At 41.3% G+C, this 25879-nt stretch overlaps 1 protein-coding gene across 2 annotated transcripts; it reads right to left on the reverse strand.

The window, feature by feature from the left end:
- On the reverse strand, nucleotides 1–24798 carry EDNRB (endothelin receptor type B). 2 transcript variants are annotated; one of them, XM_043581179.1, is made up of 8 exons: nucleotides 24420–24798; nucleotides 23093–23622; nucleotides 7577–7689; nucleotides 7238–7442; nucleotides 4991–5140; nucleotides 4455–4588; nucleotides 3816–3924; nucleotides 1–2375 (listed from the first exon to the last, which is right to left on the reverse strand). In XM_043581179.1, exons 2-8 carry the CDS (start codon nucleotides 23570–23572, stop codon nucleotides 2241–2243), a joined length of 1326 nt encoding a protein of 441 aa, XP_043437114.1. In that variant the 5' UTR covers nucleotides 23573–23622; nucleotides 24420–24798; the 3' UTR covers nucleotides 1–2240. The 2 variants fall into 2 exon arrangements, with proteins under 2 accessions (XP_043437114.1, XP_043437105.1); XM_043581170.1 differs by lacking the exon at nucleotides 24420–24798 and having other exon boundaries at nucleotides 23093–23826.
- Nucleotides 24799–25879: the final 1081 nt, after the last annotated feature.

Below are 25879 nucleotides of genomic sequence, written 5' to 3' on the forward strand. Positions count from 1 at the left end.
AACAATTTAACTTTTTATTGATTTTGTTTACATAATAAGGAATCAGCAACTACAGTAGTTGCCACTTTAAGTGACCACAAGAAGACAAAATACATAATTATTTTACATGTTTATATTACAATTTTATAGAGTTAACTACAGCATACCCATGTTTTGCTGCAACCTGAATTCCTTTGGCCATATTGGTTTTAATTATGTCCAGAAATCATATTTGCTTCTTACCAACTTTTATCAGATGTTAACATTTTCAAATCAAACATTTTTAGAAAAGCTACTGACAGCAATTTCGTTATAAATAGTCCATGTACGTACTCTTCGCGTGCGGTTTCAAAATTTGGCAAGATGATTACGGACCACAGTCTGATATGGAAAAGGAAAGGGTATTGGGATGTAAATGAGGAGGAAGAACCAAAACTCAGTACATGGTAATAAAAATGAGCTAAAACTTAAGTGGGAATAAAAAATATATTAGTTATCCAAAGTTAATTTAAAATCCAAAGTTTGAAATGTCTTTTGTGTTGACAAGTGTCTGAGAAAGTGATTGGGAAGAAACTAATAAACAAGACCGTGAGTGATCTGTAAATAGAATCCATGTGGCATGTGAATTAATTATTGTCATTTCTTTTTGGCCACATCTTGGGGTTTTGGTTTGCTGTATTGTCACATTAGATGCTGGCAGAAAACAACATTGCTAGCTCATTTCCAACACGTGGCCCAGGGTTACTAAAGGGAAAAAAAAAAAGTAGAAACTCTGCTATATTTTAAGACAGAGTTAAAGCTCTTGGGCCCAATTTATTCCTGCAGTCACTCTGAGAACATTGCACTGTGTTTTGCTGGAACAGAATCAGGACCTTTTGCATTGATGTGACGGGGCAATGACGAACGTCAGGCTAAGAATGGGAATCCGTCCCTGTGGGTTTCCTCCCACCCCACCTCATTTCCTCTCTCTTCCGTTCTCTCTTGTACATATTTTCACACACATATCATCCCAAGTTAACCTAAGGCGCTTTGCTGGGGAGATGAAAGAATTAGGCAAGAATGCACAAAGAAAGAGGTCCTTACAGTCCTCAAAAGCACTTTTGCCTGTATGTGACAAAAAAGCACCACATCAAAAACTGTTTTTTATTAGTTATTTATAAAAATGATATAAAAATTAGTAATAAGCTTTACAAGTAGTTGTTAAATTGATTAATTTGTGTGATTTCAAAAAACAGTGTTTTAATTATCATATTACACCTACGCCAGAGACCATTTTGACTGCAGCAGGTGGGAGAGGACCCTGCTTTCTCCTGCGCCCTGTGGGCCCTGCTCCAGGCAACTCACGTCCTGTCCCTTAGGGTTACTGGCATCTCTCCATTGTAAAGGTACTAAACGCCGGGGCTGGCCCTTTGTTGAATCATCTGCATGTCCTATAATTGTAGCTAACTACTTGCAGATGACAAAATAAACAAATAGTGTTTCAACTACAGTAGTGAAAGGAGAATATTTTAATAATCTTGAAAAAAAATCATAGGTAGTATTTTCTTCGCAGAATACATGAGTAGGAGACTTCAAACCAGTCTTTTGGGAAAGCATTCCAAACCTTCTCTCTCCTTCCCTTTGTGACATTTGGCCTTATCTGAATGGAGAAAGATTAATGATTTTCAAAAACCTCAGTCTCTCTGATGCCACCTCCTGATCCTTTAATTATGTTTCTAATGTGAAAAAAAAAAAAAAAGATACACCAGCTAAACTTGCTTTCACATTTTATAGTCCAGCCAGTGGTTTGACACCATGAATTAAGAAAAGGTTCTTTTAAAGGATTTTTTAAAATTTTGAATTGAGCCATTTAAACTTCACTTAAAGATTCCATTTTACAGTGACACAATTTTCCTTTATATCAGATTCACATGAATTTAAAACATAAACCTCTTGAACAGGAATTCAGAGTGAGTTCAACCTAAACCTAAGCGGTGCAGGAATGTACTGGAAGTTATTAAGAGCTACACTGGAGTGCTGGCTGTGTAAAATTAAGTGCTTTCACGAGGAGGCTTTCTTAATTCTCAAGGCTTTTGTTTTCTCAGGCAATAAATAGCTCACAGAGAGTCATGGGTCACTGTGAGTGTTAAGAAAATCATCACTCTTACACTTTTACATTGTTTTGTGCAAGCACACAGTTGTTTTGTTTTGGCAAACGCCTCCTTGTTTTAGTGACTTCTGTCCACAATAAAGAAAATGAAATTAAGTGACTATTCCTTCTCCTAAGATGAGCTGTATTTATTACTGGAGCGGAAGTTGTCATATCCGTGATCATTAGCTTTGAACTTCAGGCATGACTGCTTTTCCTCCAAGGACTGTTTTTCTTCAAATGACTGGCACCAGCAGCATAGGCATGACTGTACACAGCAAAGTAACTCGTTAGCCGTTCACATCAGTTACTGTCATGACTCTTCCTACTTTCTAGGGTTCTGACTGTCTGGGCACGATCGGGAGTTCTTGGCCACTTCCTTTCCATGCTCTCTTATTTTTCCCTTAAACAGCATATAATTACACAAGTAGTATATGGTAGTTTTTTATACTAGAAAATACAGGGAAAGAAATGTATATCACTAAAACTCACCTTTTCATTAAAATTAAAAGGGAAAAGCACTCATTCTTGATATTTACTCTTGCTTACTTGAGAAATTCTCTTAATATTTGATAAATATATAACTCAAGACTTCTTCCTATGCAAGTAGAAATATTACCACACGCCATACATATAAACACACGACCGTGTCTGTGCCTGTGTGCATGAGTGTGTTATCTTAATAAAATTGTACTATATGTACTACTCTGTAGCCTGCTTTCTGTCAGTGAATTTAATGTTGTATTGATGTTTTTGTCAGCCACGTGTTATGCTCGTGTGCCTTTTTAATGCCGTCACACAATGAACTTAGAAAGTACATTAATGTCTCGGTTTGATCCATCCAATTTCTTTTCTTGGATTTTTTTTTTAAATCCCCAAACTTTGTTCATACTGTTTGCTTTCTGAGGATCTGTATGTATAAGGAACTGGGAGGTCCATTGTTTTCTGTTCTCTAAAAAGAGGGAGTCGATCTTGATGAACGTTCTCTTCTAGCTCTACAATTCATGAGCTTATGAGTGGGCAAAGAACTTAAGACTGATTTAGATGTTTTGAGGAAGCTGAGTTCTTTCCAGTAATGAGCTACCAGGGACAAATGGATCATTCCCATATAAGGGAAGGGAATATGTCATTCATATTAGATTGTCGAAGGAGTGAATGAATGGATGGATGTTACAATGCAAGTGGCCAAACGAAGAATAATACACGTATTCCACATCAAGTAGCACAACTCTGCTCTACAAGCAAGGTGGCAAAGAGGAGGTAGAACCTGAATTACATGTCTCCATTAGACTTGCTATTCTCATGTCCCATATGAAAAAGATACTAAGTTAGTTATAATCCAAGCCATGCTGCCTTAGTCCAAAACCTACTGAAAATGGGAACAAGGCATTTAACTCATGTTTAGCTCTTATCGTATGACATCTGTCAGACATCAATGCATGTCCTTTTTGTTAATTTTCTGAGCATTTCTCCAAGTCCAACTGATTGGTTGAGGCAGAAGGGAGTGGTTGATGAGGATTTATAGGCAGAAATCAAGTAGAGTGAGTTTTGAGCAGAAGTCATATTTTAAAAAATTATCTGTAATGTAACGCAAGGGAATACTGTAAAATAATTGACTAAATCTCTTTAGATATAAATCTGAATCGTTTGGAAAGGTTATATTTGATGCCAGGCTAAAAAAGAGCTTTTTATTTTGAAATACTCTCACCTTAAAGCAGTTTTTGAATCTTTTGCTCACCAAATACAGAGCTATAGGATTAATGCAGGAATTCAGGGAGGCCATGTTGATGCCAATGTAGTCCAACACCAACAAAAAGCTGTAAGAAACATTCCAAAACATGTCTTTGTTGCTTTAAGCCTATATTCCTTGCAAACTCTTGAGTTTTGGGGGAAAAACATTACTCATATACAATAGTTCGACTTTATCACTGGTCTTTGCTCATAATGATCTCTCTCTCTCTCTCTGTCTCTCTCTGTCATCATGCCCCTCCCTCCCATGCCCAATTCTCTCTTTGACAATAAAATCTCATTCGGAAGTGCTGAGGCTGGCTGAGAAGGCTTTGCAAAGTGCCAAGGAGAATCGGAGCTTGTATTTTCAATAGTGCCACCCACTCAACATTTTGATCATTTTATGATCGAATGGAGAGAGCTCTGCCTCTCGATTCTCAGTGTTCTTATTAGTCTGCTTTATTCCTTCCTCTACAACAGGAGTGAAGGGGGAAAAGTGAGAGTCGTAACTGCCCCCTAAAGACTAGCAAAATGGTACTCTGTCTCTGCAAGGGACCAGTGGAAAAAAACTTCTGAATGGCGTTTACCTACAAAAATCGGTCTAGTTTACTTTTCTTACCTCAAAAGTTCACATCTATTAGGATCATTCTGATCATAAAGAGTGAGCTTCAAAATCCTGCTGAGGTGAAGGGGAAGCCAGCACAGGGCAAAGACGAGGACCAGGCAAAAGACCGTTTTGGCCACTTCCCGTCTCTGTAATAAAACCATAGTCAGGGACTAAATAGAGGACTCAGATAATCACAGTGTTCCCACTTCCCAAACAGAATATTTAATATTGTTTACAAAAAGCCAGTGGCATTTGTACAAATTCAGAACATCAAGCTTTAAATCGAATAGCTGATGTGAATTAGAAGTAAAGTGACTAGAGATTCACCTTAAAAAGGTAATGGATCTTTCTAGATCTTTTTAGATTACATAGAACAGAATTATCTCTCGATAGATAATATAAAAAATATTCTTTGTAGTTTCAAAAATACTGGAAGCAAGAGAAAGGAAGTATGGTCTAGTGTATAATAATTTTAATTTGTTGTCATTGTAATAATTTGCTTATTCATAATTATAATCGTGAGTCAGCACATATTTCTATTTTCTCACCTGCTTTAAGTGGTCATTTAAAGCAATCTGCATGCCACTCTTCTTTCTCAACATTTCACAAGTCATCAGCGTATAAAAAAATGCGGTGATGGCCAATGGCAAGCAGAAATAGAAACTAAATAGCCACCAATCTTTAGCTGTCTTGTAAAACTATGGAGAAGAGAAAATTCTATGAGTTAACATTCCTCTGTAAAAAACATCTTCTATACCACACGTTAAATTTAAAAAAACAACAACAGGGGCGCCTGGGTGGCGCAGTCGGTTGAGCGTCCGACTTCAGCCAGGTCACGATCTCGCGGTCCGTGAGTTCGAGCCCCGCGTCGGGCTCTGGGCTGATGGCTCGGAGCCTGGAGCCTGTTTCCGATTCTGTGTCTCCCTCTCTCTCTGCCCCTCCCCCGTTCATGCTCTGTCTCTCTCTGTCCCAAAAATAAAAAAATAAACGTTGAAAAAAAAAAAATTAAAAAAAAAAAAAATTAAAAAAACAACAACATACTCATCTACTTCTAAAGTAGATACATTTCCTAAACACTATATAGAATATTTCAGGCCACATCTACTGAACAAATAACTAAATACTTATACTAAGTATAACAAACATTCCTTAAAGGGCATTTCAATTCTCTAAGGCAGTGTGCTGTAATTCTGCTCAAAAATTTAGGCAGTTGGGCAAAATTAAAAATATTTGGTAATTCAAATATTTTTGCCTTCACATAAGCAAATTATCCTTAAGCAAAAACATTCTTAAGGTACTCTTTCTGTGAAATACCATATCTGAATATGTGAAGACATCCTAGTGTTTAAGGGAAGCATTCACTTGTTAACAAGTGTGTTTCCCAGACAAAAATAGATGTGGAAAGGTCTGCACTAATTATTTAGCTAAGAAATGTATGAATCTCACTTATCAATTAGAAAATCAAAGCTGCTTATGACTTAGGCTTTTTTTTTTTTTTTTTTTTTTTACTTTATTTCTGCTCTATCTTTTTTTTCCAACTGTGTTGGAGCAGAATTTATGTAATCTATGCAGAAAACTTTTTCCTTTTAACTAATAAGACACAAGAAGATAGCAATCTCATTCTCAATTTCACATTAATGTCCCTCTTTTTTCTTAAAAATTTTTTTTTAACATTTATTTATTGTTGAGAGACAGAGACAGACAGAGCATGAGTAGGGGAGGGGCAGAGAGAGAAGGAGACACAGAATCTGAAGCAGGCTCCAGGCTCTGAGCTGTCAGCATGGAGCCTGACAAGGGGCTCGAATCCATGAATCACGAGATCATGACCTGAGCCAAACTCGGACGCTTAACCGACTGAGCCACCCAGGCGCCCCACTTCTTTTTTCTTTTAATTACCGGGATACATATAATCCCTAAAGTTGTATATAGTCTTCTTATATGTGAAATAGAAAATAACCATTGGTGACACCTGCATTAACGCCTCTTAATCCATTCTGTTGGGAAGAGTCTTTTATACTCAAGATCTGTCTTCAAATACCAACATTGCCATTTTCCCCCATTTCCTGATTCAACGTTCTTGAATAAATGGCCAGGACGAAAAATTCTTTGCAATGGCAGCTTTCCCTTTAGATAGAGGGCAGGCTTGCCATTCAGAATCCTTCCACATCCGGGCATCTCCTACTTGATCACTCACTGAACCATCCACTCCCTCTGATGGCTGCTGTGTTGTCTTACGAGGAATACGTAGTAGTTGGCAGTCCTTATGGAGGAGATGAGTAGAAAAGCTATACGTCAAAATCGATCCTCTCACGTGAACTTGCTTTATCTGTATCCCTGAACACCAGGGAATTCTTGTGGAAGTAGTGACCTAGCTTTCCACAGCATGGGTCATTAGTCACTATTAGCCCCCTGGTCCAGAGGCTTACACTCTTTTTTTTTTTTTTTAATTTTTTTTTTCAACGTTTTTATTTTATTTTTGGGACAGAGAGAGACAGAGCATGAACGGGGGAGGGGCAGAGAGAGAGGGAGACACAGAATCGGAAGCAGGCTCCAGGCTCTGAGCCATCAGCCTAGAGCCCGACGCGGGCTCGAACTCACGGACCGCGAGATCGTGACCCGGCTGAAGTCGGACGCTTAACCGACTGCGCCACCCAGGCGCCCCGAGAGGCTTACACTCTTAATTTATGCCAAGGACAGTCATAAATCAATAGCTTCCCAAGAAGGGATGATCAGGCGGAAAGTAGCTAAATATTTATAAGGCAAGAACGGAAAGGAAAGGAAAAGGTAAAATTCACCTGCATGAAGGCTGTTTTCTGAGTGGGACGAAGCAAGCAGATTCGCAGGTAACGTCCTTTGTAGTCAATGGTTATCATATCAAAACCCACGGCTTCAGGGACTGCCAGAACCACAGAGACCACCCAAATTAAAACAATTTCGACTGCTGTCCATTTTGGAACCCCGATTCCTTTAATTCGACTCCAAGAAGCAACGGCTCGATATCTGAAGTACAAAATAGAATTATTTGTCAAGCTGCAGAGCCTGCTTTTATTGAATTACATAGTTTAGTTTCTAAGTAACATAGCAATCACTAGTATAGTGTTCAGGATATACCTGGCTTAAATATACGCTCTTACCTGTCAATACTTAGAGCACATAGACTCAACACAGTGATTCCCACGGAGGCCTTCTGGATAAAAGGCACCAGCTTACACATCTCAACTCCAAAGGGCCAGTCCTCGGCAAGCAGCTGCATTGAGAAGACATGAAGCTCTGTGAGCAAGATTTTCACACGGTGCCCTCTGAACTGCATTACTTAGTGGACGGTAATTAACATGCAGAGTTAGATAACCAATTCCAGTTCTTCTTCTTTTCCTCATGGATTACTCCTTTGAAAAGCATCAGTGTTCGATATATGGATCAGGAGAGCGGTTGGGAATAATGAAAATGCAGCCAGTTCAGGAGAATTTGTTATGCATACACAGTAGCTTAGGATCCGAAACTCCACCATGGGGCTAACTGGGGCCGATCTTGTAAGTTCCCCTTGGAAAACTGAATGTGATGCACTGAAAACATCTCTTCTACTGTCGTGGAGTCTCACGTGCTCAGGTCATGGCCAAACCAAAATATAGACGATAAATGTTAAAAACAGATGACAAATGTGTATTTGCATATTTCCACTTTACTGTAGTCAAGTTGAGTGCCCAGAAACTCAGCGGGAATATGCACACTGCTCCTTGAATGCCCTAGACACACTGCTGTGTTAGGGCTTTACTCTAGGTGTTTCCTTATTTTGGAAGGCTCTTTCCCCACAGATCCACTGGGCTAACTCCCTTACATCCTTCAGATTTTGCTCAAACCTCATCTTTTCAACATAACCTACTTTAACCCCATTATTAGTACAGTAACTAGCCAGGTTCCTGTCTCTCATACCTTCCTCGACTTTCCTTTTTATCCATAGCACCTGTCACCAACCATTGCATGTATTATAACATTTACTTGTTTGTTTTGTTTAGTTTTTGCTCTCTTGAATCCCTAGAGTATAAGGCAGAATATGGCCTCTGCAACTGCCTAATTCAGTTCCTGCCATGTTGTGGATGCCATATTCAAACCCCTAAAACATATAGGCACTGGCTCTACCATGAGTAAAAAGACATAAGTTCTTGCTATTATACATATATGTCTCTCCTTCCTGCTTTCACAATAGATGTACAACCATCTATTGTGAAAACCAGTTAATTTCTTTCTTAGGACAACTGGGTGTGCCCACACTGGTTAATGAATCACTTTAGGTGAACATCTGGATTGAATGTTCCTGAGGTTTTGAAAATAAAGAAAAGTATTTCAAATCAATGTTTTTTTTTAAATGTTTTAAAAAATAATCTTCCAGAAGTGAAAACTATTTTGAAACACAATTGAGTCTTTCTGTCCTTTCACTTTAGTGAAGTTTCTTTGTGGAGTCTGTCAAGATGTGTGATTGTTCCAAAATGGCACCAAAGGCTGAAATGTGTGTCTAGTGTGAATACGACTTCGAGCTCCAACATGAGACCAATTTCGTTTCCAAGTTAGATACAAAAAGTTACTCTGACATGTAGGACAGATGTTGCAAGCTTACCACAGACATGCTTCATCTAGGGTCCTGAAGATCTACAGGGCCAGGCAGGTAACACAGAGGGGTAGAGAAGCCGGGTATAAAGAAGTCATTGGTGTCAGGAAGATAATAGAGAGTGGTAGGGTGTGGGGTAAATCCCATCTAAAAGGGGAAGCTGCTTAAAGACCATGATATGATTTTTGCCAAGGAATCCCACATTAAAAACCAACAACAAAACACAACTCTTGATTTTAACTAAAAAAATCGAATTTTTATATAAAACCTCATAATTATAAAAGTTTTTAACTCATTTTTAAATTTTTTTTTAACGTTTATTTATTTTTGAGACAGAGAGAGACAGAGCATGAACAGGGGAGGGTGAGAGAGAGAGGGAGACACAGAATCTGAAACAGGCTCCAGGCTCTGAGCTGTCAGCACAGAGCCCGATGCGGGGCTCGAACTCACGAACCATGAGATCATGACCTGAGCCAAAGTCAGCCGCTTAACCGACTGAGCCACCCAGGCGCCCCTAACTCATATTTTTAAAAAACACTGTCAAATAACATTGTATCAAAAAAATATATCTGTAGATCAGACTACTTGTGACTTCTGGATTAGTCAATTGGGTCAGAATTCTGCTTGTTCATTCATTCATTCATTCATTCAATAAGCATTTATTGAGCATTCACTATATGCCAGGCACCATTCTGAGTACAGGGTGCATATCAGTGAATAAGGCAAACTCCCTGCTCTCCTAGAGATTACAGGCTAGTGAAGGAGGCCTATAAAAAAACGCACACAAATATTTAATACGGTGTCATATGGTTATTGCCATTATATGAAGAGGGTATAGTGGGATTTGGAGTAATTTCTTGATAAGCTTCTCAAGCAACATCTTTCTGAAGAGGCAACATATGAGTAAGGGATCTGACTACAGTAAGAGAGTAAGCCATGCAAAGTGCATTCAGGGCAGAGGAAGGAGCAAGTGCAAAGGTCTCGGCGTAAGAAAATAAGCCTAGTGTGCTGACCTTACACAAAGAAGTCTATCAAGACCCAGGCCAAGTGTCTAAGAGATGATGTTGTAGAAGGAGTCGTCTGAATAATTTTTGAGGAAGTACATTGTCCGTTTTTAAACAGGGAAATGGCATGGTCTCATTTATGGTTGAAGAAGATCACTGTCAGGGGAGCCTGGGTGGCTCAGTTAAGCGTCTGATTCTTGATTTGGGCTCAGGTCGTGATCTCACAGTTCGTGAGTTTGAGCCCCACATCAAGCTCTGTGCTGACAGTGTGAGCTTGCTTGGGATTCTGTTTCCCTCTTTCTCTCGGCCCCTCCCTGCTTGTGCTCTCCCTCTCAAAAATAAGTAAACATTAAAAAAAGAAAAATAAGTAAAAAGATCCGTGTGGATGCTCAATGTAGAATAGAATGTGGGGTCGAGAAAGGAAGCTTTGATGAGAGATTGTGGTCAGCTGGACCCGGCGGTAACCTGGGGCTGAACGAATGGGTTGCAGACCAGATATATTTTTATATTTGAAGGTGGAGCCAGGAGGATTTGTTATGGTTTGGATATAAGACACGAGGAGTCAGGGAACTAAGAGGTTTGTCACATGAATGATGGAGCCATTCAGACTCATTCATCAGACTCAGGATGCCTTAGGTCTGAACCGGCTATGAACTTAAGATACTTTAAAGGAACCGCCAATTGCCCTTGGAAACATAAGAATAAAAAAGTTCCAACCAGTTCCAAGGACTCTACCAGACCAGCTTCTTATGAATTATCCAGACAATATTTCTAATTCTGATTGCTCTTAGAGGTATCAGGAAAAAAAAAAAAAAAAAAGAAAGAAAACAAAACTAACAGTTATGTGGCACTTGCAAATGGGTTAGGCATTATTCTAAGCACTTTGCACATACCATATCGTTGACATCTCTGAAGAAATCCTAGGACATAGTACTACTGATTCCCATTTTACAGGTAAGAAAACTGAGGCACTTAGAAGGTTATTAACTACTGTGTTGGTTTTAAATACGTCCACAAATTCTTTGCTGCTCCTCCCTTCACAAGGTGAAGAAGCCTCGTTTCCCTTTCCTTGAATGAGGGTTGGCTTTAACAATTTGCTTTCTACGAACAGAATGTGGTGAAAGGGATGATGTGTGATGTCGGAGACTAGTTCACAAAAGGCATATGGCTTTCTCCTTGTGGTCTGGTGGATCACTCATTCTCAGGAGACCAGGTGCCATGTCAGGAGGACACCCAAGTGTCTGTGGGCAGGCCAGCATGGAGAGGAACGCAGGCCTCCTGAAAACGACTAGCAAAAATTTGCCAGGGCACCTGGGTGGCTCAGTCGGTTAAGCATCTGAGTTCGGCTCAGGTCATGACCTCACAGTTTGTGAGCTTGAGCCCCGCATCAGGCTCTGTGCTGACAGCTCGGAGCCTGGAGCCTGCTTCAGATTCTGTGTCTCCCCCTCTCTCAGACCCTCCCCCACTCACACTCTGTCTCTGTCTCTCTCTCGAGAATACGTAAATGTTAAAAAAAAAAAAGAAAGAAAAGAAAAAAAGGTGAGACTAGCACAAATTTACCAGCTGTATGAATGAGAGATTCCTCCAGCTTTAGGCAAATCTTCAGAAAACTGAAGCCCTTAGCAAATACCTTGACTGCACCCTCATGAGAGACACTGGACCAGAAGCACCCAGCTAAGGGGTTCCTGAATTCTAGAGCCACAGACAAGGTGTGAGATAATAAAAGTTTCAAGCCACTAAGTTTTGGGGTTATTTGCTATTCATCATTTGACAAGTAATATATCTGTCCTTGCTTTACTCACTTGGTTACTTGTCCTGGTAACTTGGTTTATTACTCACTGAAGTAACCGATCCATGTTTGAACCCACATGGTCTGATTTTAGAGTCTATATAGCGTTTTGGAGAAACCGACCATAGAAAAAAGATTGTTTAGAATTAAATCAATATTCGCATTTTGACCCATACCTATGTGTCAATGGTAAAAATATCTAGATGCGAAATAAAATCTCTCCTAATCATGTAGCCATTTCATTTGCCAGGGCAAATGAAATATCCAAAAATTATCCAAAATTTAACATAATATCCAAAAATTAACATATTTCCAAATATCTTATTTGCCTCAAACTATTTCCAGATATGCAAATATTAGGATCACCTAGGTGCAGGCATCAGATGAATCAAGATGAATGAGCGTCCAGGCCACTGAAGGGAAAGAAGTCTGGCCAATGGAAAGGAGCCCTGTACTGAATCCAGGCCCTGTTTTGAGGTTACTATTGTTTTTGGCTCAGCCCAGAAATTGGAGGATTGTTCTTCATACCACTGGGAGGCCTGCAGCTCAACCTCTGACCCAAGTTATCACAGGGGATAGGGAAACACAAACTGAAAATTGTAACCGTTCTCTTCACGTTCGACACAGAGATAGTCAGAAACCGAATCATAACTGAGGGCTTACAATTTTCTAATCTACCCTTCCAAAGGGAAAGGAACTGCAAACCAGGGAGCATTAGCCTTCATCAGCTTTTTTAGCTTTGCAGGCTTTCAATTCAGGCCCGAATGCTGCTGGTCCTGGAAGGCCACAAAAGATGAGAGACAAAGTGCCCACTGTCACTTCTGTTATTTTGTAATGAGAAGGGTGACTTTGGCAACCCCTGCCTCTCTCCAACCAGAAGGCTTTGTGGAGACTCTGAGAAGCCAGCTACCCAGTGGCAGAAACCATGCCCACTTCTGACGCTCATCTTGGTCTTAATGGCTTCCGGTAAGTCTTGGGCAATTTAGTGCTGGGAGCTTATGTAAAACGCAAAGACATCAACCCCTTGCTTAATGGTGAACAAAACCCCAAGTGGAAGTGAAGGAAGATTTACTAAAGTTTAAAAGCAAACATCACTCTCAACCAAGGTGCCATCTTTAAATTTCAGTGGAAGAATGTTCTTATAGATTTTTGTGATAACTGGAAATTAATTATTTCACTCTTCGTTGACAAAAATCCTGACATCCAACACCTAATTTGAAGTCCAACAATATAGCTTTCCTCTTGTAGGGGAAATTGATTCTTTTTATTGCAAGAGGAAGTAATGCTAACTTTAAACCCAGCAATAACACATTCTTATTCCTCATGTTGAGTTTTTTCTTTGGACTTCACTCCATTCAATTAGATAACTTAAGGGCAAGACGTGAATACTGAAAACAAATCAAGCACGCAATCAGACAAGTCTCTCTAATTGCAAAATCAATGTTAGAGTTCTGTATTGTTTCTTGGTCCCTGTCACAGGAATTAAATGTCTAGGTTCTGCTTAAAAGTAAGTTTGAATATATATTACCTACCACTAATTAAATGTGAACCAGTTAGAAATTACTCCCATAACTGTTACTGGTTTTCATATTGCGATGACTCAACCAACCAAGAGCTTTTGACAAAACTGTTAGGTCCTACAGCGTGGTGTCCATTCGACACATGATAGCCCACGCTTGTGCTCATCCCCTTCCCTTATGGTTTACACTGCTTCCCGAGAACTTTTCTTTTGTATGAATAAAAACAAATAAGTAAATCAACACTAGACTGAAAAAAGAAGTGATCGTACTGATTATAAGATTTCTACTCAAGGATGACCATGACTGCATAACTTTATGTTGGAATGGCTGTTTATGAAAGAAAAAAAGGCAATAGCATACAGGGGCACCTGGGTGGCTCGGTCGGTTGAGCGTCTGACTTCGGCTCAGGTCACGATCTCATGGTTTGTGGGTTCGAGCCCCGCATCGGGCTGCCTGCTTCGGATTCTGTGTCTCCTTCTCTCTCTGCCCCTCCCCCACTTGTGCTTTGTCTCTCTCTGTCTCTCAAAAATAAATAAGTATAAAAAAAAATTTAGAAAAAACGCAAATACATTATTTTTCTATTACATTTAGCAATTATTTTTATATTATATATTTTTTTCTTAATTTCTAAAAGGATAAATAGCATGAATAGGAAATAAATATCCCCTTTTTATAAGTATTGTTAATGATTCCTACAAAATCTCTCCAACTGGGAGATTTACATTTTTCATTTCTCTTTTTAATTAAAAATCACATTCCTGAGAAATTAAATGGAGAAAACCCTGTTAATACATACCACTGTTAATGCCCAAAGGAATTAAGCCCCATAAAGTCAGGAAATTTGAAAGTTAACCGTCTTGCACTAATAAATGTCCAATCGCTTCATTAACCTTATATACTATTTTCTTTTCCTATTTTTTAAATCAAGAGTATATACTGAGTTTTAACTATTTACTTGTTTCAGAATACTCTATCACATTTTTAATGTCCAGCATAGTGCCTGGCACACAGTGGTCACTCATTAAATGCCTGTTGATTAACAGTGAATGAGTGTGCAGTGGATGAATGCATGAATGCAATCATAAGGCAGAAATCTTATGATAAAACTATTGTCATGAGCTTTCAGTTCTCATATTTGGAACAAAGTCTTTAGAGAACTGAGATGGCTACGCATTTATTGTTTGTTTGTTTGTTTCTTTGTTTGTTTTTGTATTGTCTATTCCATGCCCTTCCTTCCTCTTTCCAGAGGATCAGGTCTTCTTGACACATGGAGCCAGGGCCCTGAGGGATTGCGGGGTGATGGTTGGCTCTTCTCTTTTTGGAGTTCCGCCTTCCAAATAGGCTAGAAAAAGTGAAAAGCAAACGTTCCTCTCCCATCCTGTCGCTCCTACTCAAAGCTGCCAAGGAAATGACTGACATAAAACAGAACTTACTGTTTCTCAATATCTAATGGGATCCTACCAGGAGCTTTAGTTGCAAATTTGGTGGAGATGGCTGCCTAAGCATGGAGATGCTGTAGGACATGATTGTTTAAAAGGCTGGGTGAGCAATGTATTTACAACAACAACCAGGGTTACTTTGCCAGACGGCTGTGATGAAGTGTGAACATTTCTTTCAAATGACTGGTATTATAGAAATGTTTTTACAGTGAGAGTCAAAAGAGGGAAATAATGGAGTGGTTGTGTTTCACAGCTTTGGGAAAGGGTGTATTCTTCTGCTTTTATCTCTGTTTCCTGCAGCAGATAAGAATTTTTCTGCATTTGAACTGGCATTTTAAAGATAGAGCACGCTTATTAAGGGATTTTCATTTCTTTTTTAATCGTACGTATGGACAGAATTTAAGGTAAGCTACTGGTCAGGTACACAGAAAATATTTTCTTGATGTATGTCGTACCTGTGCCCTTGGGGACAGGTATCAATTACAAGTTCCATTCTGCATCCATTAAAATGCACTTAATCACCTAAAAATTAGGTCGTGAGGATTAGAAAAATGTGGGTCAGAAATAATGCCAGCATAACCCCAGGGGTGACACTTCAACAGACCACAGTGTGAACAACGCCCCCTGGAGTTGGGCGAGACAGAGGTTCTGTCTCCAAGAATCTGTTGCGTGCACACCCACAGAACAGAGGGTTTTTCCTGCTCTGGAAACATTCCTATGACTTGCTTAAATACAACATTGACTCCATGAAGGTGAATGGAGTTTCCTGAAACAAAATCTCCAGAAGCAAAAAGAAAAGATTAAAAAAATATATCTTAGGAGAAATTTAAGTTTACTTTAAATATATTCTCTGCTAGTGTTACAATGAAATCTATTTCCAAGTCTGTAACAGGTCAATAAATAGATTGCTACTCTCCTATTATTCGAGTTTAAGAATAATCCACAGTTTGTGCTTAAAAACTCACTGACATGTTACATATTCTGAAGAGTCCAACTAAGAGCATTAAGACATGCTGTTTACAGACCTAGTAGATTTTTTGATTCGTGTAGTTGAACTGTATCTTCTATGATCACTGTGACACGTGAAAAATGTCAGAATTACAAGTCGATGGTCTCGCGGCTCAGAAAGAGACTCTGAAACTTCATGAAGTCAACAAATCTTATTACATCATCTCATGTCTTACCTAAACCTAATTCTATCCAGAAAATATCTTTGGGACACTGGTAAGCTACTATGAAAAGACATTTGATTACCATGCAATCTCAAAGCCCTTTAAAATAATTTGAAAACACTGAGCGAGGGGGAAGAAAGATATGTACAACATAAACATCCAGAGGATAGTTTTCCTCCTTTCTGGAAACTACAATTGAGCTAAAGAGGACAGAAGTAGAGAGAGGACACAAATCAGGGGGCATGAAAGTGGCTGTGAGTCTTAGGGACAGAGAATTGCTCGACAAATGCATCTGTCAACTTTGCTAATAAATTTCTGACTCAAGCATGAGCCTCTTTCTTGCTCTTCTATTTTCTTCGTTTACATTTTCCCCAGAGGGTCTATAGGGGGAAAGAGAAATAATCAATCTCTAAAATAAAAGCACTGGCAAGAGGAAAGGACAGAAGTCTAAAATTAGAGAAGTTGTTGGGTAAGGTGTCCCCGATATACCACACTCAGCTGCCTCCCAAACGTAACCAACCTCGTCAAAGTCTTGAAAGAGATTGTTTCACATCATAAATTACATCTTGAATCTTATTTAAGCTCAGGCTTTATCTGTCAACACCCTTTGAAGCACTTAATCATTTATTAGCATTTGGCATGTTTCTCTAAAAATAATCAACTATAGCATATTAGCCACACAGAGATCACCTTATATGGTTTTTCTTTGCAAAATGAAGCACGTGGCTCCCTGGCCTTGAGACAACGGGGTCTTGGCTATGTCATCCTCTTGTATACCTATGGAAATATCTTCTTCCTGAACAACTCATTTAAAGTGAGCAAAGAAAAAGTGTAGAGCCTTTGATAGATAAGCCTGGACATATTGAAAGTAACACTGCCGTGACATTTTAAGAGGCTTGGATTTATGGAGTGGCCAGTGGCAGATCAAAAGCAAACGCAAGGACCGTAGAGTTAACCTAGCGAATCTTTCATTGCCCAAGGCCGAGAGTTTGCCAACCATTTTGTCACAGGAATCCACGTGTGTAACAATAAATTGGGAATGTGAACTCCTGAGTTTCCGGATTATTTGAATTATGCTATTGACCTATTATGTAACTATGGCCAATGTTCTCATACAGGAAGAGGAACAACTTCACCCTTCTTTTTCATCTGAACAGTTATAAAAATTATGATTATCAAAGTCCCACTGTCCTTATGTTTTATGTGTCACATCTTTTGTCCACAAGCATCTGTCTGGTACTGACTGTTGCAGGCACGACACTAGGTGGGTGTTGGGGTATTAGTTTTATCTGTTGATAATCAATTTAGTTGATTCTAGGTCATTCAGAGCTAATAGCCTATTAATACTTTTTAAAAGCTAACACTTTACATGTGCTTAATTGGTGCTCCTTAATTTTTTTTCTTTTTTTTTTTTTTTTGCTTTAAATAAATGAATCTCAACATATCTAGGTTCCACTTTGGGTTCAAAGAGCTTCTGCCACTAGAATATCTCTAAATATTATAAAATGTTAGTAAAATATCTCAGTTACTTAACTGGAGATGAGGAGTGTTATTATCTTGGAAGAAATCAGACTCCCTTATCCAATGATACTTTTACTTCTTATGTTGCTCTATGTGCATAAACCTCCACTTACCGATCAGAAAATTTTAACTTCAAAAGTTAAATCTGATGGAGTTCCACTAACTTTTACTTATAACTATGAAACTAGTCAATTGCACATAAACTTGTTAATTACTAGAAGTAGTCTAAGTTTGGAAGTGAGGAAGGTAAGTTTGTTCAGAAAGATAGGGTGTCATAAGCAGAAAATGTCTGATTACCTGACAAGGTCACTTCACTCAAAACTCATTTGTGGGTTCAGTGAAGCAACTCCACATTTTTACATGCCAGCATTTAAATGTCAGGTATACCCTACCTTAACTAGTTAAACATTAAAGATCAGCGATTTTGCCTTTCAGAACTATGAAGGCAGGCTCTTTGCCTCTAATAGTAGCTTACGAAATCTTAACAGCAAAGCCATTCAAAGGCACTCCACCACCGCCGGACATCTGATTACATGTGGATCCTTATCAAACCAATGTCCATACCGATAACCTGTCTTCCAGTTCACAAGCAGATTCGTTTGCACATGCGGTTTGCTTACACATAAAGGAAGTTACATTTGAGAATTAACCGTATTAGCTCAGTTACCCATGCCCATATAGCACTGAGAGTGAAATTGTTAAATGAAATCCAGAGATAGTTTAAAAACTCATTACTTGCTCAAGAATTTTTAGTTGCTTGAGAAGTTAAAAGAAGTTAAGTGAATTTTAACTTGAACTTGCCACCACCCTTTGTTAAATATCACTGCTAAACCAAACGAAGCCAAACGAACTAACTAACCAACCAATCAGCCACCAACAACATAAAACCTTCACGGCATCCAGAAGTATACCCCTGCTTTGCTGGGACAGCTTTGACATCAGTGCTACCGCAACTTACTAGTCAGATAGGTTCTCATAGGCAACAGACATATCGGTTACCCCATTCACCGCAGTCTATACAAGGAAGGACACAACTAGCCTGTGAGTAAGAAGACATTCATCCTCACATCATATACTTATAAATACTGGCTTTTGGTTCAGGTACATGTATATAGACCATGTAAATATTGGCATGGTGATCCATGTATATACTAGAGATAGACATTAATACATGCATATCTGTATGGAGATGTTATATAAAATAGTGACCCAAACTAAGAGTACAACCATAACTTTGGGGCATAAAATAGAGATATCTATCAAAATCACAAATGCACATACCCTTTGATTTAGTAATTGTAGTTCTAGAAATTTTCAGATATAGTCACACATGTGTGCAAAGCCATTTGTATGAATCTATTACTTGTAGTCACATTTATAATGGCAAAGCTGAAAAAAAAAAAAGCCCAAACAAATTTTCATTCTTACACACACACACACACACATTTATTTTTTTCTTACTAGGTGCCAGGCACTGTGCCAAATGCTATTTACCTGTCTATTTATATGTGTTTATATGTGTATACACCTGTGCACAGAGATATAAAGATACATACATACTTTTAAATACCCGCTTTGGATGACTGCCTTTTCCATTTTCATCTGGATGGACTTACATAATGCAACATGTTAGAGCCTTAGCAGACACTGCTGGGAAGGATAAGCCAGACTCCTCTTTTCAGCATATTTACATGAATATGCATATGTGAAGTACTTCAACAGTTTCCTTTGTCTGGGTTTCCTATGATACCTCTGTGGCCTTCATCATAGGATTTCCTCTCAGCCATAGGATACCTGGTGAGAGGACTGATTCTACCTGAAAGTTTCCAGAGACCTAGTCTCTTGAGGTAGAACAGATCTATATCCTAAGGGTTGTCGGCACCTCCCTGTGAAGTCCTGTCCCATTCTACAGCAGTATCAGAGACTATGACATTTTGGGGTTTGTCAACTTTTTTGAATGCTAGATTTACTGAACTCCAGACTAATGTAATAGATTCACACTGATGTCCCTTGGGTGTGCCAACAGATGGGTTAGGTGGGCTCTATGAAATTGCAAATGTTGTGTGTGTGTATGCATGAATGACATTTTTTTGCATTTTAATATATTATAATTATTATATCTATTAATTATAATATATGTCAATTGTATATAATATATACAATTAAATGGATCCTGAAAGATAATTGTAATATCCCACAAAAACAAAATTAGAGATCATTAGTTTAGGGGTGCCTGGGTGGCTCAGTTGGTTAAGCATCTGACTTCAGCTCAGGTCATGATCTCAGGGTTCGTGAGTTCGAGCCCCGCATCGGGCTCTGTGCTGACAGCTCAGAGCCTGGAGCCTGCTTTGGATTCTGTGTCTTCCTCTCTCTCTTCCCCTCCCCTGCTTGCACTCTGTCTCTCTCTCTCTCTCTCTCTCTCTCTCTCTCTCTCTCTCTTAAAAATAAATAAACATAAAAAAATTTAGAAATCATTGGTTTAGAGATTAAAGTCTTCCAGTTTAGGATAAGTTTAAATGGCATTCATAATTCACTTAAATTACTTTGTGTTAAGTATAATACCTGATTATGCTGAGGTTCTAAATGCATTTTTAAAAACTTACTTATATGGTTGGGCGCCTGGGTGGCTCAGTTGGTTAAGCATCTGACGTTGGCTTGGGTCATGATCTCACAGTTCGTGAGTTTGACTCCCACCTCAGGGGAGCACGAACCTCACTTCGGGTGAGCTTGAGCCCTGCTTCTGGTGAGCCCCGCTTCTCTCTCTCTCTGTCTGCCCCTCGCTCACTTGTGCCCTATGTTTCTCTCTTTTTCAAAAAAAAAAAAATAACTTACTTATATGGCATCAAAATTATTTAGGAGAATAAATGGCTTTTAACTAGTCTGAATTGGGTGTTTTTTGTAAAATAAAGCCTTTAAAATAACAGTGATATTATCCATATTATGTACTACAGATCATCTGAAGGGGAATTTCAGGAGATAGAAATCTTCACATGACTCAGATTAAAGCTGGAAATGTTTACCAAGTACCCTGCCGTGTGGCAGTGTGTCCTGTAATCCCACCAGGGCATGCAAATGAGGTTCTAAGAATACTGCATGCGAGAGAAGGGAATGCTGGGTCTGAGCTCACTCAGTGCAGAGGGACAGGGAAGGCCCCAGGTCTAGGAAGACTTAGAACCTTCCAGGTTCTAGGGCCCAGATGGCCCGGGTCCAAGCCGTAGTTTCACCACTGTCCACTGGTGCGACATTGGGCAAGTTACTTCCTCACCTGTCCAACACGGAGTTTTCCTGCAAAACAGGGATGACAACAGTACCTCCTCCCTGGGGTTTGCTGCAATGATTTAGTGATACTGACCAAGAACCTAGTGCATAATAAATGGCAGCCATTATTATTATATTATGCTTCAAGCGACACATGTTTACAGGCAAGATAAAAATAAACTAAAAGCTACTATGTAGCATTCCACGTTGGCAAACTTGGCAATGGGACCTTATTCTTTGTGATGGATGTGTTTATGACCAATATAGATGACTGGGGGGCCGGATTTGTACTGACTGTTTACTTCAGAAGTAAAAGCACAGTTTTAACAGATTGAATGGCTTCAGGCAAAATGATGCAATTTCCTAGGGAAATCATAAAGAAAACTGAAATGAAAGTAAAAACTGTGTGCCCTCCACGCCCCCCACCCCGCGAGTCAGATATTCTCTGGTTTATCAAATGTAATCATGTGATCAGAGAAAGTTAGAAAGTAAGAAAGTCCTCCCCAAGGAGACCTTTCACACAATTCTATGCAAGCCTAGCAAAACTGGATTGTAATCTCCCTTTTCAGAAGGCTTTTTAGTTCACTCATTTAAATATTTTGCAACATCCACTCTACAGTTTCTCAAGTTAGTTTTGATGAATTGAATTGAAATTCTTTTGCCAAATTGGAACAGTAAGAGTTGGTCGTTGGGGCTGCTTAAGAAGTAAGTGCATCACTTCTGGCTCTAACAGAACTGTGACTGCATCTAAGGGACCATTTTCGATTGCACCTCTCCCAGGAAACACTCAGACTTCATGAGAACAAGGTGCCATGCAGCATTTTAGGATTTCTTCTATTTATCCCGCATTTGTGGGAGTGTTTCCTTCCAGAGCCTGGATCTTAATCCGAATCCTATATCTACACTTCAGAAACTGCTAGAATTCCCTTAAAGTATGGTTATTTGGATTAGGATTAAAGGCATGTCTTATGGTGCTTCCTGCCACAAAGATCAAAACATCCCCTATCACCCCTTCTCAGCCTCCATGCCACATTTTCCCCCTTGTACTGAGCCCTGGATTAGCTTCAGGCAAATTCCCAAAGCACATTCCCTTTCCCTTACACTTTGGTTCTGTTCTTATGTGTGACTTTCTACTGCTGATCATGATGGGTAAGCACAGTTTTAGATCCTTGCATGGGCTTTAAAAATTTTCTGGCTCTTTCACCCAGGCTCTTTTCCTTAACACCACAATACCCCAGTAGCTGGGCACTAACAGCCTCATTGTAGAGTTGAGGAAACTAAGGCCCAGAGATGTCGGGATGTGTCTAGAGTTCCAAAACAACCTGGAGTCAAATAGTGCGGGGGTTTATGTCCTGCCCTAGCTCTCTGTGCCCGGTTCCCTGTGGTAATCACAATCAACGTTAGCAGCTGAAACCATTTAGAGACTTCACGCTGAGTGCTCTTTGGTTTGTTCTCAAGGTAATCGATGGGGGTACAGCTTGTACTTTGGACCTGACAGATTGGGGCTTGAATCCCACCTCCAATCTCTTACTAACTGTGAGGCTTCGAACATCTTGTCGATCATCTGTAAAATGGAGAAATACCTACTTGCGGGCTGTCAAAAGTAGTAAAGGGAAGTAACCCATCCTTTCCAGGGCTTGGCCCGCTGTAGACATGCACTAAAGAGCAGGTGCAGTGCAGTCACTCACAGCAGGCGAAGCGTGTTGGTGTACTCTCTAATCTGGTCTCTTTCTTCTAGCCCATTTGTTTCCTAAAAAACCCAATTCCAGCTCCTCTACTTTTAGGGCCCTCCACAAAAATGCCTCCCAAGGTTAGTGTGCATATGAATCGCCCAGGTATCTAAAGATGCGGATTCTGCTTTTGTAAGTCTCCGCTGGAGTTGCAGTTCTAACAGGCTCTCTGGTGATATCGGTCCTGCCAATCTGTGGACCACATTTTTTTTTTTTTTTTTTTTTTTTTTTTTTTTTTTTTTTAGAGACAGTGGGCCCAGTGAGCAGGACCAGTGGTTCTCAGAGTTTACAGTTCATCCTCATCACATGGAGGGCTTGTTAAAAATACATACTACTGGGCTCTATCTCAGAATTTCTGAAATCAGTAGGTCTGAGGTGGGGCCATAAAATGTCTTTTCTAACATGTTCCCTCCCAAGTGATGCTGATCCTGCTGGTGTGGGGATTATACTTGCTGGAGGCTTAGCCTAAGGTTACTGAAGACCAGTAGGGAATTTGTTTCCAATGCTAGCTGACTTTTAGGAGGCTATGGATCTTCTAGAGTAAGCATCCCCCAAAGGCTCTTCCGTCTTCCTCCTCCTACCTAGGCACCCTCCCGTCAAAATTGGCCCTTTACCTTGTAGACAGTGATGGGGATGTCAATGATGATGTGTAGCAGGTCTCCCAGAGCCAGGCTGGCTATCAAGATATTAGGGCCGTTTCGCATGCACTTGTTCTTGTAAATGATTCTCAGCAGTGTGGAATTCCCGATGATGCCCAGCACGAACACTAGACAGGACACCACCGTGTTGATATACTTGAAAGTCTCCTTGATCTCAATGGATCTCTCGCACGGAGGAGGCGAGCGTGGCCGGGCTCCGGTTGTTCTCCCTGCTTTAGGCATCTGCGGGGGTGCAGAAGTCGAAGGCACGCTGGCGTTGGCATCCTTCGGCCAGGAAACCTCGGCGGGGGGCGTCATTATCTCTCCGGGTCCCGGAAGTGGCAGAGTGGCCCTGGTCGATGGGAATCCCCTCTCTTCTCCCTGGACCCCCGCCACGCCGCAGGCGATGACCAGCGCCAGCAGGGCGCGTCCGCGCAAGCTTGGCGGCGGCCGCATGCTGCTGCCTGCTCCAGTGGGCGTCGGGTGGCCGCTCTGCAGCTGTGAGTCTGGAGAACCGCAGGGAAGAAAGACTGGAAGCTTGGGGCAGCTACCCCAGCCACGCCCCTGCAAACCGCTAGCGCAGAGCGCAGCCGCGCGGCGAGCGTCCGCGCGCAAATGTAACTCAAGTTTGCGCGCCAGTGCTAAACCGGCGCGCGTGACACTCCTGAGTCGCTCGACTGTCCTTCCCGAACCAGCTTTCCCTGTGCTTTTTTCCTCCCTTGCGATCCCCCGGGGGATAAGTGACTCGCAGTGGGGCGGGGCATTCTGGAAGGGGTGTGCCAGAGAGAGAAGGCTGGGTGTCTAGGGCTTAGCTTTGAGCTCTTTGGTGCGTCCCGGGGAAGCACAGTCGTTTTGGCTAAGGGTGCGTGGGGACTGGGGGTATCAAGGCACCCAGAGGCCAAGGGCATATGCCAACCTGTGCATTTTGCTCCGCAGGGAACGCGGACACCCGGTGTCTGAACGTCGTCAAGACTCCTCCGGGCGGTGGAAGCCGCTACTCCCCAGCCGCCTGCGCTCGGATCGCCCCTGCGCCCGCCGGAGTGCGCCGGCTGACCCACACAACTCGTCCGACTTGGGGGAGTGTCAGCATGAACTTCGAAGCGTCTGTCCCCTCTAAGTGGCTTCAAACTTTTATTTGCTCTCCTTTACTCCAACCTCATTTTAATTCATTGTATCTATGCGTCCTTTTTTTTTTCTTTAATTAGATTTAAAAGTAGATATCCCCAAACTCCCAACCCAAGCTGAGGCCCCAGGACAAGGTTCAATCACTGATTTTAACTCAACACCAAGCCAGAATGTTTACCTCGCGAATGGGAAGCACCGGGAGCAAAGCGATGAGCGGGGACCTCCTTCCCGGGACGCTCGGCTCGCAGGTCGGTTCCAGCCCGCTCTAGGGGGCGAGCACGCCTCCCTTCAGGGCCGGGCGGTCCGGCTCTGAGGAAACGCCTAGGGAATGCCAGACCAAGTAGCCTCCACAGTTGCTCGAGGTCTCTGCCGTCCCGAGACAAGTACTTTTATTCATTCGTCCTTTCCCCATCAATCACCGCCAGACTCCTCCCGCGCCTTCCGACCGCTCTGCAACCTTTCCCCCTGGGCGACGCCTGGACAGCATCAGCAGGCGCTGCCCGCTGGCCAGGGCAGTCCCCGGCCTGGGACGCGTCCGAGAGCCTGCTGCTTGTCAGCGTTCTGGGTTCTCCAAACCACCAGCCTAAACCAAGGACAAGTTTCCACGCACCAGACTAGAACGGGGTTCTGTATTGAACGAGTTAACCTGGACTTTCAGTGCGGAAGGCGACTCCTCTTGCCTTTAAGTACCTATCCCGCTGTGATGTAGACGACCTGGTGAATTTGGGGGCTGTGCTCTTTGCTGGTTTTGGTTTGCCCTCAGAGTTCAAGTCCACATCGCTCCCAACACAGAAAAGCTCTCTATTCGTTCTTCTCAAGCCCTGGTGCTGCCCTGGGAGAGGACTGGCATTCCTCCATTTTTTCTAGCAGTGGCTACTCTTTCTTCCTGCTGTGCCCTCAAGTGTTTTGTTAGGCCACCTCGGGGTGGGGTGTCCTACCCCACTGTTATACTGTCGGGGGATTTGATACCTATAGGGTACATATAAATAATCAGAAAGCTGCCATTCAAATTCAAGGTGATTTCTTTTATCAGGCAGAGCGATAAAATCCTTTCCGCCCATCTATTCTTGAACTCCCTTTTTATGGGGGTAGAGAGGAATAATGGTGAGTGGCAGTTTTAGCTGAAGATTGTATGAAACAGGTCAGATATAGGCTGTGCAATGCACACTGGCTCTTCCTCTGCTGGACTCCACCCAACTAAATCCCTGTTCAATCTGTAAGGTTTCATGCCCAGGAGGAACCATTCCGTGCAGAGATTCACGCAGAGACTAGGTGGTTCATTCATGGCTTCACAGCTAATTGATAGCATAGCTGGGGCAGGAACCCTAGATTTTTGTTGTCTATGCAATGCTTCCTGGGGAACTGGAAATAGGATGCCAATTTCTATTTAAAAGGGTGAATTTGGGGGGGGGGGGGGGCGCCTGGATGGCTCATCTTTGGCTCAGGTCATGTTCTTGCGGTCTGTGAGTTCGAGCCTGGCATCAGGCTCTGTGCTGACAGCTCAGAGCCTGCTTCGGATTCTGTGTCTCCCTCTCCACCCCTCCCCTGCTCACGCTCTGTCTCTCTCTCTCTCTCTCTCTCTCTCTCTCAAAAACAAATAAGCATTAAAAACATTTTTTAAAAAGGGTGAATTTTAAG

The sequence above is a fragment of the Prionailurus bengalensis genome, chromosome A1 (assembly GCF_016509475.1).
Source record: "Prionailurus bengalensis isolate Pbe53 chromosome A1, Fcat_Pben_1.1_paternal_pri, whole genome shotgun sequence".
Taxonomy (NCBI): domain Eukaryota; kingdom Metazoa; phylum Chordata; class Mammalia; order Carnivora; family Felidae; genus Prionailurus; species Prionailurus bengalensis.